General features: G+C 30.1%; 2 protein-coding genes across 2 annotated transcripts; both read left to right on the forward strand.

Annotated features, from left to right (window-relative positions):
• The first annotated feature begins 610 nt into the window (after positions 1-610).
• On the forward strand, positions 611-5,924 carry GEK1 (D-aminoacyl-tRNA deacylase). Its single transcript, XM_028061049.2, has 9 exons — positions 611-913; positions 999-1,182; positions 1,280-1,422; positions 1,673-1,736; positions 3,024-3,076; positions 3,267-3,322; positions 3,603-3,677; positions 4,314-4,499; positions 5,671-5,924. The coding sequence occupies exons 1-9, from the start codon at positions 635-637 to the stop codon at positions 5,756-5,758; spliced, it is 1,128 nt and encodes a 375-aa protein (XP_027916850.1). The 5' UTR covers positions 611-634; the 3' UTR covers positions 5,759-5,924.
• A 4,439-nt stretch (positions 5,925-10,363) lies between these two features.
• LOC114174925 (uncharacterized) lies at positions 10,364-13,636 on the forward strand. The gene is made up of 5 exons (XM_028059657.2): positions 10,364-10,499; positions 11,533-11,635; positions 12,053-12,796; positions 12,955-13,316; positions 13,405-13,636. The coding sequence occupies exons 3-5, from the start codon at positions 12,167-12,169 to the stop codon at positions 13,511-13,513; spliced, it is 1,101 nt and encodes a 366-aa protein (XP_027915458.1). The 5' UTR covers positions 10,364-10,499; positions 11,533-11,635; positions 12,053-12,166; the 3' UTR covers positions 13,514-13,636.
• Positions 13,637-14,432: the final 796 nt, after the last annotated feature.

Raw genomic sequence — 14,432 nt, forward strand, 5'->3', positions numbered from 1 at the left:
ATTATTCTTAAAAGAGCAAAAGAGAAACTTACTGTGTTGCTCGTGAAAAAGTCATACGATACTCTTCGATTTCAAACAAACATAATGTCATAAACTTAAAAAAAAATGTAGAGAAAAAAAAGATTATATTTTCCTAAAGAAATAACAAGTTTTATAAAATGAACTCAATTTAACTAATTTCTATTTATACCAAAAAAAAATTTAATAATAAAATAATCAAAAATTTATTATAAAAGTTGTATCTCATATTATGGTCTTACAAAATTCACGATATTATTTAATGATTATGTCAATGATCACAATTTATACTTTTCAAAGCATGAAATAACTAATGTGAGCAGCCTTTATTGAAAGTACTCTCAATTTCTTTACTTAAGAAAATCCTTTTGCATGACCAATGTGAGTTACCTTTTATAGGAAAAATATCTATAATAATTAGCAAATATTTTTTGGACATAATTAAGCAAAAATAAAAATAAATATAAAAATATGAATTCATTAAAAAAAATTATCCTTGAAACAATATGTTGATAGAAAAAAAAAAGAAATAGTCTAAATATACTTAATTAAAAAGTATAAGTATTTTTGATTATTTTTTGGGTTCCTACGGGCTATTGTAATAATTTGGTAAGTGATGTTAGCAGTGGGCAAGCTCTTGCAGCTTCCTCTTCCTTCGCTTGTAAACCGTGGGCTCAGATCTTCAAAGCCAATTTCAATTCGTTTTCGTATAAATACGTCATCTTCTTCCCCAATTCCCCCCAACGCATTTTCACAAGACAAACACAAACACAAACATCTCTCCGACAAAGTAATGGTGGCGCTCCTCGTAGCAACCTCCTCGGACCCTGCTTCCATCAACCCGGCCAATGCGTTGTTGGCCATGCCCGGGTGGCAACCCGGTCCCCATTTCCAGGTTCAAAGCAGCAACCATTTATGGGTACCCATCATGCCCCTTTTGCTGTTTTAATTGTTATTTTTGGTTGTGTTTGGTCCATTAGGATGATATGAAGAGCTTTGTGAATGAAGGGGTGAGGGTGTTGCTCCATGCAAAGAGCATAGTGGAGGAGGATGATTTGGACAGGAGGTGGGAAGAGGTGACTGGGGAGGTTGTTAATGAGGTCATCTTCTTCAGCAAACACACTGCTGTGTCCAACAAACCTGCCCTCACTGTCCACCCTATTGGTAAGTTCTTCACTTTCTCTCTGCTTCTTTTTGTGTGTGTGGAAAAGTGTGTGTCTTGTAATGATCTTGGGTGGTGTGGGTGTGGGTGTGTGTGCAGGAGTTCCTCATTTACGTGAAGGTGATGTTCCACCTCAAGGTGGCAGACCTGGATGGGCAGCGCTGCCAAATCCTAGGATGGGGCCTTGGCTTCGCCTTTTGAAAAACATTGCCCAGGCTCATAATCTGGTCCCTGAATTCGAGGTTTGTTTGTTTGTTTGTTGTTTGGTTGGTTGGTTGGTATTTAGACTAGTTTTCTTTACTTGGCTTTTGATGTTGTTTCTTGGGTGACGTTTTCTTTCATTGGCTTTTGTTTCTCTAGTAGTTATATCTTCAGTACTTCTGGTTTAGATTCAGCAGTCCTGCAATTGCATGTTTCCTGTTGAAAGGAAGATGATGATGTTAAATTTTTAAAAGCAATTCTGGCAGAATTTAATCTGTTTTCTCAATTTAGATTACTTTGGAGGCTACTCACCATGGACCGTTGACAAATAAGCCGACCATGTTTCTAGAGATTGGTGAGTGTTTTTTCCTTCCTCCTAGACTTATCTTGCATTGATAGGTTAGATATATCGTATTTTACAAGTACATTGCATGATCTATTAGTTAAGTATTCGGAAAATAATTTGTCGTCTCTGCATCCTCCATCTTTTGTTTTCAGATCAAGTTGGTGTTCATTTTGATGTTTAGTCCCCTTTTCCATTCAAATCCATTTTCTCCTTTTTGAAAGTATTATTTACTTGCAAAGAAGGTTTGATCTTGTCTATGTTTTCCATAGGAGACGGAATATTGTATGTTAAAGAGAGATAGAGTGGAGTTTCGAGATCAGTGATGTTATTGTAGTTTAATTCTTCACTTGAGTATAGAGGGCATCTCTGCCCTTCCCTCTCTATGTTCCTCTGTTTATTTTTTTAGGACATTGGTTCAATGGGTGAAATTGGTTTCCACCAAAAGAAAATTCCCTTAGCTTTTTCTCTGGCATCAATTTAGGGTAAGATAGGTATTTCTATCACGTCTCACCTCCTTGGACCAAGAACAGCACCACTCTCACTCTTTTTTCCTTCCCATAGAGGTAAATGAAGAAGAGTTAGTCTGGCCAGGGGTTTCCATAGCGAGCGTTTAATTAACAACTAACACTGTGTGCCGTTCTAACTTGGGTTTGAGAACTGGGTCACTTGATTGATCCAAGAAAAGGAATCCTCTCCCTCAAACATGGACATTCCACCTTCTTGGTTGACATTTGAGTTTTATTGAGATGGGCATCATTGGTTGAGTTCCCAGGAAATTGTGGTACTCTGCTTTTGATGCTGATCCATGCGAATTTGGATAGCTTCCTGGAAATCACCTTCTATTGCTCTTTGAAGGCTCATTTGAGCTTCGAGAAGGACCACTTACCAAGTCATCTTCAGTGGTATCTGGCAAGTTGGACCAATTGTTCGGTTTTGGACTGTAAATGACTATAGATTGTATCTCACCCCACCACTCACACACACACCAGAGAAGACTTTTGATGATCTTCAACTACATATTGATTCTCTGTTCCTTCCTCTCCTTTATTCCTTGTGGCTAACTCACTACATGCCATTGTCTTCTTTTCTTGCCTGCTCAACCCACCTATTTTTATGTTTTCTATAATAAATGTGCCAAACTTGTGCTGATTTTGTATCATTTGGCCCAAGTTTTTCTCCCTAATCATACCATAATTTGTGGCTGCTTAACTTCATGCTCAAGTTATGCGAGAAGCTTCAACCAGTTGCGTAAAATTTCAACTTTAATACAACAACTCTTTTTCTATTCTGGTATAGGTAGTACTGAAGACTACTGGAAGAGACAGGATGCTGCTCAAGTTATGGCACAGGTTAGGCGATGTTCTTAATAATTTTTTTCATTACTTTTCCATCAATATGTGAATTTCCCTTTCACAATTTCTCCTGAGTGAAAAAATACTTCCCTCTAACTATCTAAACCATTATAAATGCTTTAGTGACAACTGATTGGTAATATTTTATTTAGTTTATTGAAATGATATTTTGTTTGGGTTCTTTTAGTTAGTCTGGGAAGGACTTGGACTTGGAGGTGGGACAGATGTAGGAAACTGGAGCAGGTAAATTTATTAAGCCAACTTAAATAAATGAAGTGACGTTTGTTTGCATACTCATTTTATTTGGCATATACTTCCCAAGGTCTTCCACATCTTGCTCTCTTTCAGTATCCTCAGATGCAATACATGTTTAATCTGTTCTTTGATCTTACAATTCCTTTCTTGGTGGACTGTACGTCTTCCTGAAACTTTTAAATTGTTTGTGTTATTGCATAATTATCATTAAATCTTCCATCTACAGCTGGTGAAAATTTTGTAACCTGAATCTAAATCGCTCTTACAGGGAGAAGAATAACAAGAAAATTCTCCTCGGGATAGGTGGTGGACATTACGCACCTCGACATATGGATGTAGTGTTGTAAGTAGTCAAATCAGTCACAGCGGATCATGTCTTTATAATTTTTTTTTTTCTGATATCAAAGAAACTGAACTATGCAGCTATTGGATGTTATTAACTTCTGGGTTATTCAGAAAACCTAACGTAGTTTACTCTGCAGTTTGCCCCCCAGATTTGGACTTCTTTTGCTTTTTAAGTTTTCCATTATTGAAATTTACTCTCATCATTCGTTTACTTGGTATGCAAATGAAAACTTTTGTCATAGTCCTAATTAAATTGTTAAGTAAACATAGCTATTTGGCCGTCATCAACATTTTGATCAGTACATTATCCATAAACTTCCATCATCAAATTTAATGCCCCCCTGATGAAGGGCTATAAATTGTACATTCAAATATACTACGAAAATATATTGACTATAAAGTTTTGTATTGCGTCATGACTTAGAATGAATAAACTTTTAAATCCATTTGAGAAGATATATATATATATATATATATATATATATATATATATATATATATATATATAATTTTATGATCATGAAAAAGCTTTTTGTACCTTGCGAGTTGAAATTTTTCTAATTTTTGTGTGCATTATATTTTCTGTGTTTTGCTCAAATAAAATATGAATACTTACTCTGCTTATCCAATCTAGGAAAGATAATGTGTGGGTGGGTCACCTACTTTCTGGATATTCAGTGCCAATGGAAGATCCAAAGCAGTCACAAGGAGAAACAGATGTGGAGATTGGTGGAACATGGAGAGAGTCCATAAAGGCTGCATATGAGGCCACTAAGTCTGCCTTTCCTGGTGGTGAAATTCTTGCCCACCTAGACAACAAGTGAGTTTAATGAATATTGTCCTTATGCAATCAGAAATCTATTTGTATTGCTAATGACAAAGCAAGAACTGAATGCTATTTCTTGGCTGAGTGCTCAGTTGCCGAAGGCACATGGCACCTTGATTTGAAAAACTTGTTCAATGTAGAAATTTCTTTTAGCTATACCCAACATTTGCCGAAGGCTTTCCACATGCCATTCTCCTACAGCAATAGATTGTAAAGAAAATGGTGGAACAGCCTTTGGGTTAGGGAAAAGTGAAAAAGAGTGATAACTCCTTTTCCATCATCCCTGACTCCCTCCTAGTTCACGGAGTTTTGGGCATTCTTCTTCATGGGGGATTAATGAAGGCCTACTAAGGGAAAGTCACAAAACAAGTTCCTTGTAAAATCAACCTGGATCCTTCCTAGTTCTTTCCATTGGTTACCGTTTTCACTTATCAAGAGTCATCTTCACTCCTTCTAATGTCTTACGAGTGGCCAACCAAGTGGCGGATTTATTAGCCAAACATGGTATGGAGCTTTAAACACAAAGTTGTAGCTTTGAAGTTGATCTGGATTTTATTTGTACTGCTTGAGGGCAGAGTTATCACGTACAAGTTTTTGTAGGGTTTTTGGTGCCTCCATTTGATCACCAAAAAAAATGCAGTGAGCAAACTAGCCCCAAGGTTGCTCACTTTCCAAATTAGTTGTGATTCACATTCCCCACACCTCCATTGCTGACATATATTTTTTTTACTGGGTTTGCTTGTTAGTAGTTTTAGTTAACGCCTTCCTAACATGCTCATGTCAACTGCAAAGTTTTTGAGATTCAAAATGAGTACAGATGAGGGTTTTCTGCATTAGGAAAAAAAACAAGAAAGAAGAAAACACTATATGCATGCTGCTGTCGTTTGGACCTTGTTTTTGTTGCCAAATTACATATATTCTGTCCTTGATTACTATAATGATGTTCATAGGAGTACTTTCAACGTTTCCTGTCTGTCCTTTTTTAGCTTTTATGGTTTTACACGGAGAAGGAAGTGGAATCTTTTGGGCGTATGTTGAAAATTAAGATATTTAAGTATGATTTTAGCTGTGAAGGTGATCCTGGCTTTGACATCACAGACAGACCTTAATGTTTTTTCCTTTTACTCAAGTTAGTGTTTACCCTAAACTAGTTTTTCTTGTGCAGGAGTTTCAAGGGCTGGCAGAGGAATGCTATAACAGGATTCCTTGCGGAGCAGAACATTAAAATTGGAAAACCAAATAGTTTCTATTGAGGACTGACTTTGGAGGATATTATGTCAACAATTCTGCAGATTTTGACAGACCGTACTACAAATTTTATTCAGTTGACAGCATTGTGATAGTTAATGAATAGCTGAATATATATATATATATATATATATATATATATATATATATATATATATATACACACATAAATTCCAATTCTTATGAAGAACAAACAATATTTATTTACATTATTTAAAATCATATAGCAGTACTATTTATGCAGAAGGTTGACATTAATGTAATGTTCCCAATGTTTCTAAAAACTGATTAGTTATTTAGTTGCGGTCAAACTCTTTAATAAAATAATATTAATAATTAAATAGTGAATAAATAATAGCAAATAGCAAATAAATATAATATAGCACTAGAAATGGCTAGAATAATACATTTTAGATGTTCTTTAAATTCAAAGATTCAAATATATCATTATACTTGGGGTTTCAGTTTTAACTAAATACAATGTTTATTAAAAATAACAAGTTTAAATCTAAAATAAAAAGAAGATTGAAAATTGATATAATAAAGTTATAAGAAATCAAGATATAATTAAAAGGTGTAAATTAATATAAAAATCAAGCTATATGTTTTAATGAGATAAAATAATAATAATAATAATAATTATAATAATAATAATAATAATAATACGTAAATTAATTTACACCTTTATAAGTATTATTAAATGTGTTTTTGTTTATCTTAGAATTTTTTTTATTAAATTAAAATATATCATTAAAACTTTTAGACTAATTTTGGCTGGTTTTGGATTGGTTTAATTGATTTTTTACATGTTTTAAATTATTTAATTTTTGTGATTTAATACGCCTTTATCAACTCAATTGATAGATTTGGCTTTTAAAACTATCCATTTTAAATAATAATATTTTGATCTATTCTTTCTTAATTCACTTCTAACTTACTACTTCAATTATCCTTAAATTATCACATCACATAAAAAGAATTAAAATAAATAATTAAAAAATATTGAAGTGGAAAGTTAAAAAATATCATTATCCATATTCACAACTATATGGTTGGAAAATTTTAATTCATTAAATTTTTTTTATATATTTTTATGCTACAGAGTTTATTTTATTTTTTTATTTTCACTCTTATTCAAGTCATGATCGGTTATAATTATTGATGTGAGATATGACTCAGTTTATTTATAACGTGATGTCTTATTTTTGTAATAACCATGTCATCTTTTATTGGTATGGTTCACAGTGACATTATGTTGACATTATAGTGACGTCATCTTTAATGATATCTTAATAAGGACATAAAGTTAAATTTTCTTTATTATCTATGTCTATATTTTTTCAAGTAAAAATTCATTCATATATAATGGTATAAATTTTTTCTCTTATTTCCATCACCATAATAAAAAAAATTAGATAACAAAATATAATATTATAAATATCTAATATTAATATATATATATATATATAATATTCATATTTTAGTGAAAAAATTGTCAAATATTTCACAATTATATATAAATAAAATAAAATATTATGATAACTATCATTTATAAATTTTACATATTTTAATGAAAGAATTTGATAAAGTTAAAAAAGTTACATACTTTTATAAAAGTTAGAAATAAATAAATAAATGTTCAAATTTAAAATATTTAAAATATATCTTTACTAATATTTTTTCTTATACATACATCGATAAATATTATATCGAACAAAATCACACATCGAAAAAAAATAATTTAAATTTATGCATAAGTATTTTAATTTTTGAATTTCAATGTTAGATAGCATAAAAAAAATTATGATAATAACATTAAATTATTATATTACAATAAATAAAATATTTTTATGCAATTATAGAGGTAAAATTTTATTTATAAAAATGAATTAAAAAAATTATATAAAAATCCATCAAAATAATATTATAATAAAAATAAATAAAAAATAAAAATGTTTAAAAAAAGTAAAAATAATCAAACTATTTGATATAACATTAAATATATATATATATATATATATATATATAATAAAAATTATGATAAGATAGAAAATTTATTTTAAAAATTTGTCTAAATGTAAAAGTAGTTTTTGAGAGATAATAAAAGTTGTTTCCGTAAAACAAAAGATTTTCAAATAAAAACAAACACACAGAGAACTTAAACTGATTTGTAATAAATATTAAAAAATTAAAAAAAGTGTTAAAATTCCATGGACTATGTAGTTTTCATTATTATTATTTTTTTGTTAGTTTAGTTTTTTTAAACAATAAATGTTACGTTTATTCTTTGTTAGCATAAGAATTCAAATCCATGATATATTTTTTCTTCTTTCTATTTCTACTACTAAGACCACCTTGATCTCCGAAATTCTTAGTAACTTAAAGACTTGATTGTATTTATTCAAACTTTTTTTTTTCTGTGAATTTTACTTCCAATTTTTCTTTTCTTTTTGTTTTTTAAAATGTTACAAATTTTATTCTATTATGATATCTTCATTAAATATAAAATTAGCATTTTCTTAACTATTAAGCTGTCATTAAACATGCATTTAAACTAACTTTTAAAATAATGACCATATTTAACTGCCTCACTAAAGTAATGAATTATCTTTCTTTTTTTCTTTCTCTCTTTCTACTATAACTTTTACTTTGCTTCTTATAGGATTATGCTATTTATACTAATTCTCTTTGTATAAAACCAATAGAAATTGGTTATCATTTTTTATGTTTGCATTTCTGCAATTCAGAAAAACAATATTAGAGAAATTGGAAAATTAATAAAAATTATTAATAGTATTGGGTAGAAGTCATCTCTATCTTAAAAGTAAATTACTTTAGTGTTTCATATAAAAATTAATTTTAAGTGAAAAAAATTCAATTAAACATTAAAAGGTTAATTGGAGTTGGAGATGAATTTTAATATTATCTGATGTCAAACATTGTATTGACACACAATATTAAAAACATGTTACAAAATAGAAAGGATAACACTATAATGAATATAATCAAAACATGAAACTTAAGCTCTAACAACCAAAATATATCATGAATTAAGATTATATTTTATTCTATTTTTCAATTTTAATTCACAATTTTTCTATTCTAATTTTTATTCTTAGCTTTTAAAAATTCACAATTTTAGTCCAATCATTAATTTTGCATATATTTTTCTTTGGAAAATTGAACCTCATATATACATTACAGACGTCTTAATAAATGATTTAATTAATCAACTATAAAAATCATAAGTAAAATTGACTATTCAATCAAAATTGCCAATTTCCTAAAACATAGACACTAAAATCACCGGGAACTAAAAAGGAAACAATATTGTAATTCAGTCAAACAAATAAGTTGAAGAAGAAACTCAAATCAACATAACATAGAAGGAAATATTAAGGTAAATTCTATAAATTGAATTAAAAAAATCCAATAATGAATCCAAAAACGAAAAATGGATAAAAATTGCAAACATTAAACGTATAAATTAATTGTATTAAGGTAATAGATTAAAAAAATAAACAGAATAATTCTTTTTAAGTGTCAATTTTAGAAAAAAATATTTTTATTTATGTTGGTTTTCAAAATTCAAGATAATTAATTATTATTTTCTTTCAATTTTATCATTAGTTCTAGTCAAATTTGCAATTAATTATGCACTTACAATTAATCTGCCCGTATGGTAAAATATAACAAAAAAATCCATAATGAGAATTTTTAGAATTATATTATAGAAGCAAAATGAATTGCTTGGTATCAAAATCTTAGAATACGTGTAAAAGAAGATGATGTAGTATTTTTTTTTTTTAAATGACCAATATTTAAGATTTCAAATTAAAATTACGAAACATATTAAATGGCATTAACTAACAATAAAAGTCATATTAATTATTCTCCAAGAAAGAAAAATCATGTGACTTGACCAAAGTTTTCTTCTTAAAACACACATTAGTTATCATAAAAGAATTTTAATGCAAATTTGTTCAAGGAATGTTGTATCAACTACTCTTGAATAAAGTTGTTAAAAAGAACATAATGAATTTTTAACATTTACGGAAGACCATTTATTCTAGGAGAGACAGAGGATGGAATAAGATTGTGGATATTGTAAAACGACATAACAGAACAACGTTTTGGTGTGAAATTAAATTTCTGATGTCAGAAGGAGGATACAAAAACGAGGTACTAATTTAAAGCTCTAACAATACCTATTAAATATACATTGGTCCCCTCTTATACTTCACACTATACTCAAAAACAAAATAACATGTCAATAGTTTATCTTATTTATTATTTTAAAATTTTAGAGAAATAAATGTGTAATTAAATTTTTATATAGAACAAAATTTCATGTTTAGAAAAGTATAAATACTAGAAGGAATTTAAAGTGAAAATAATAATTATCATCTAATTACAATTATATGTGTTGATATTTTAATGAAATATTGAAATACTTTCTAAATGTCTTCATATTATATTAAAATGATTTATGTTGTTCACATTTGTGTTACAAAAGTATATTTTACTTACATTATAAGATGAGATAAATAGCACAAGATTTTGTTATTACGAAAGGAATACTTTTTATGTACCATTCTCCCTTGGACACTGCCAACTATAATACACTTTGAAATAACATCTTCTTCTCTTTGTCTACTTCTGTACTTTTGTGTTGCCAACTCCAGTCCATTCTTCATTGTCTTCTGCTTTAATTTCAACCATGGAATGTTTCTTTTGTAGCCTATGGTACTCTCTTCCTCTCTCTCCCCCCACCTGTTTGTTATGTGAACTGTGAAATGACTATCCACATTTTAAGTCTTAGCTCTATCTTTATTGTCATTTGGCCTATTTTTTTGTGAGTGATGTTAAATTTTTCTTTGTAATTGACATTGAATGTAGTTTTTTGTCATATTTTTGTTTCTTTCATTTGTGATCCTATGTATATATATATTACATATTATTGTATGTTTCATGGGGCTAAGAAGGTTTGACAAGTTGATGCTAATTTCTCCCATGGGTTGTGCTGGTTTCCTTTTTTTTTCATCATGTCATTGAGGTGTATACGTTATATCAGACCTTGAATTTTCACTGTACTTTTCTGGATTTGTAGACTTGTGTTTGATTTGTTTTGAGGGCTAAACCTCAATCCAATCAGAGTTCTAAAGGACAAAATATTGGTAGGGAATTTGATGGTGTCAAATCAATCTGAGTTTGAATATTTGTAGCTGAAAAGCTTTTCCAAAAGTTTAGGATTTCTAAACTTTTTCCCTTTGTCCTTTTATACATCGAGTACTACCCTAGGATTCTATTCAGTTTGTCCTAAACCAAATCTTTTACCAATAAAAGAAAAAGGATGCAGGAACATGCTTTTACAACTTTAGATATAAGCATAAACTCGTACTCTTAATGATTGGGATATGCTGAGAGGATATGAGATGCTTAAGTCATAATATGGTCCCCCAATTTGATTAGTTCTCAGTATTCTTAAAGCTTATTTTGAATTGCATTCTAGTTCGAATTGGTTCTAATCAACACTATTTGCTTCAAAAGTTGGTAATATATGTGTGGAAAAAAGGGTCTTACAGTCTTTGTAAGATAGAAATGGTTTCCCTTCTGCTGAAATCAAAATAAATATCTAAATTCTTTTATGAATAGTGAAATGTCACTTTTGTTTTGTCTTCTTGATTTGAATAGGTTATCTTTTGAGTCACTTAAAGACTGTTAAGATTTGTTGATTCATTCACACTAACCTAGTTATTCCTGTTTTCTGATTCTCAAGGTCCTATAAAGTATCGAGTGATCTGGCTAGTCTCGTTGATTGAATATACCTGTTGTAAAACAGTTTTTCATTGGTTTCAACTCTACATGGACAATGAAACTAGGTAACAAACTTTTAGTTTAATTCTGATTTCTGCTTTTGGTACTTTTATTGTCTCTAGCAGCTATACTTCACACATTCTCTTTGTGAGATAATAGGGTTAACTTATGCATACTATTGAATTTGTTTGGTCTTGATTCATAACTTCTCGTTTCAAGTATGGTTTGGTTATTGCCATTCATATATTGTTGAATATGATTCTTCCAAGTCCATCACATAACCATTCTTGACACGAATTTACTAAATTCCTTTATGTTGTTTATTGTGTTTGTTTTATGATCAAGTGATTTTTATTGTGAAAATTGAACCTGGCAAATTTTTATCTGCTATGTGAAAATGTATGCACATAACTAGAACTGGCTTCTTTAAATTCAAATATTGGCCTTGGCCTTGAATCTCAATCATTTGACTCCAATGACAGTGATGTAATATTCTACTGGATGCAAATTACAACACCACAAAATAAAGGAATGTGAAACTAGAGCCTGCACTGAAACAGAGACGTATAACAGATTCAAATCTATCACCCTGTGACATGGGATCAGTAGATTTCTCGACAACAAGTAAACTTGATTTAGAAAATGATTATGAAGCACAGGTCAGGGACTCTGTTTATTCAGCATCCCATTCTTCGCAGGAAATAGAGTCATTTGGGATGCTTCACCATGATATGGAATTGAAAAACTCCCTCAATTCACCAATCCATGACTCACTCGCTGAAACAGGTTCATTAGAGAGTTCTGCAAATCTCTATATGGACAAAAGTGTTACAGAATGTGAACCAGAACTTGTAATATGTCACAAAGAGACTAGTTTCAACATTATTAAGGATATCTGCGTGGATGAAGGAGTCCATACCAACGATAAGAGTTTTTTTTGGAGAAAAGTAGACCAAAACATCCACAAAACTTATTCTTCTTATGAAAGTAAAGAAACAGTGAAAGACAATGCTGGGATCAATTTATTAAATCCATCAGTAACAGATGAATCTGATCAATCCAAGGATTTTATGCAGCTCGATGAAGATGCAACTAGAAAACTCTCTGATAACGTGTATAAGGAGATTGTTGTGCCTGAAGATAACGTTTTGTTACAAGATTTAGACAGAGAGAAATCCAGGACATCAAGTGTTGAGGGTGATGAAATCAAACACGACCATGCAAAGGTATTCAACAATTTTCCCGCGTGCAACTTGCATGCTATTTATTAAAGTTAAGCATTGTCTAAACGAAATTCACCTTATGTTGTTGACAATATCTGTGAGTGAGAGCACTCATGTGAATGAATGGAGTAAAGATCCTTTATTTTTAATTATTATTGCAGGTTGATAATGACCCTGAGTTTCACTCCCAACCTGATAAGTCCAAAAATGTGATTAAGGATGATGCAGTGCTTTCTAGTCCAACTTTGGAATCAAAAACTGAAATCATTGGCAGTAGTAGTTCACTGCAGCAGAATGCAAACATGGAGCATAAGTTAGATCATTCGGGTCATGGAAGTAGTGAAGTCAGTGACAATAATTGTGGTCAAACTGAAGATGCAGACGCAAAAGATCAAGTTTTTCCAAGATTAGACGAGTCAAGTTCCTTCTCTGTTGGGTACTTAGGACCTCTACCTTATTGTGGTAGCATCTCTCTTCGATCAGATAGCAGCACAACTAGTTCACGGTCTTTTGCCTTTCCCATGTAAAAAAGAAGAAAAAGCCTCAAAACTTGTTAGTTTCTCTTTAAGCATCGAAAAATGAAAACACTGATTTGCTTCTGATTCTTGCAGATTACAATCAGAATGGAATAGCAGTCCAGCAAGATTGACAAAATCTGGTAGTAGGCATCACAGTAAACAGCAGGGTTGGAAGCACCGTTTTTTCTGCTGTAAATTCTGAAAGATTATCATTCCCTATAGCCTTATAATATAGTTCATATATATCAGTAAATTTTTCTTAGTATCAGGCATATACATATATCTCCATTGTTTGCTCCTATATGTAAGCACAAGTTCTTTTTCTTTGTGCCTTAATTGCATTTGTTTCTTACCTTTTTATTTTACCTATATATCTATGATCAAAATTTTATTTCCTTGTCAATAATTCACTGTAGATGCTATTTTTGAATGTTCATGGCATATGCTTTAAGCTATAAAAGTAACTACAAAAAACTGTGAAAGTAGTTGCAACTTGCAACACAGTTTAATGATTAAAGTCTCTTGAATCTTGATGTGGTTGCAAAAATTTAATGCTGCATGGATTTGTTCCAGCATTGGTGATGTCATGAGTGGACGCTCAGAAAATGTTCCTTTAAGAGTCAAAGTTCTTTATTGCCATACAGAATAGAGTTTTTGACATGAATGGAACTTCTTAGCTCCACCATCACTCCTTCAACCATAAAACATGAACACAACCCCGTCCCATTTCAACTTCTTCATCAACAAATGATTATATTAAAACGTTATTTTTGTCAAATAATTTATTTTCTTTTTATAATTGTCCATGTTTCTATTTTTAATTTTACCCTCTAAAAAATAACCATTTCTTTAAATTAAAATAATTGTTTTATCATTATTACCTTTTAAGTAACTGTTTTATTAGATTTATTTGTTTCATTCATTTAATATTTTTTTACATTAATCAATTTTAAACTAAAATAAGTATTTTTAATAAAAAATTATCTACAAAATAAATAAATAATCATTTATAATAAAATTAAAAAAATAATACTTATATTAATTTTTGAAATTAAAAAAAAAAAGTAAATACGTTGCTTATGTGTTTTCACAAGTTTCTTATAAAGCTAATTATATTTTTA

Source organism: Vigna unguiculata, chromosome 3 (genome assembly GCF_037176805.1).
Source record: "Vigna unguiculata cultivar grain cowpea cultivar isolate G323 ecotype 2 chromosome 3, ASM3717680v1, whole genome shotgun sequence".
Classification (NCBI taxonomy): Eukaryota; Viridiplantae; Streptophyta; class Magnoliopsida; order Fabales; family Fabaceae; genus Vigna; species Vigna unguiculata.

What these genes read in the sequence shown, in the direction of transcription:
- LOC114174925 (XM_028059657.2), top strand. Translation starts at nt 12,167, where the DNA reads ATGGGATCAGTAGATTTCTCGACAACAAGTAAACTTGATTTAGAAAAT. An exon ending in TCAAACACGACCATGCAAAG is followed by an intron (nt 12,797 to 12,954) that starts GTATTCAACAAT and finishes TTATTATTGCAG; the next exon opens with GTTGATAATGACCCTGAGTT. An exon ending in CGGTCTTTTGCCTTTCCCAT is followed by an intron (nt 13,317 to 13,404) that starts GTAAAAAAGAAG and finishes TGATTCTTGCAG; the next exon opens with ATTACAATCAGAATGGAATA.
- GEK1 (XM_028061049.2), top strand. Translation starts at nt 635, where the DNA reads ATGTTAGCAGTGGGCAAGCTCTTGCAGCTTCCTCTTCCTTCGCTTGTA. An exon ending in GACCATGTTTCTAGAGATTG is followed by an intron (nt 1,737 to 3,023) that starts GTGAGTGTTTTT and finishes ATTCTGGTATAG; the next exon opens with GTAGTACTGAAGACTACTGG. An exon ending in CTTGCCCACCTAGACAACAA is followed by an intron (nt 4,500 to 5,670) that starts GTGAGTTTAATG and finishes TTTCTTGTGCAG; the next exon opens with GAGTTTCAAGGGCTGGCAGA.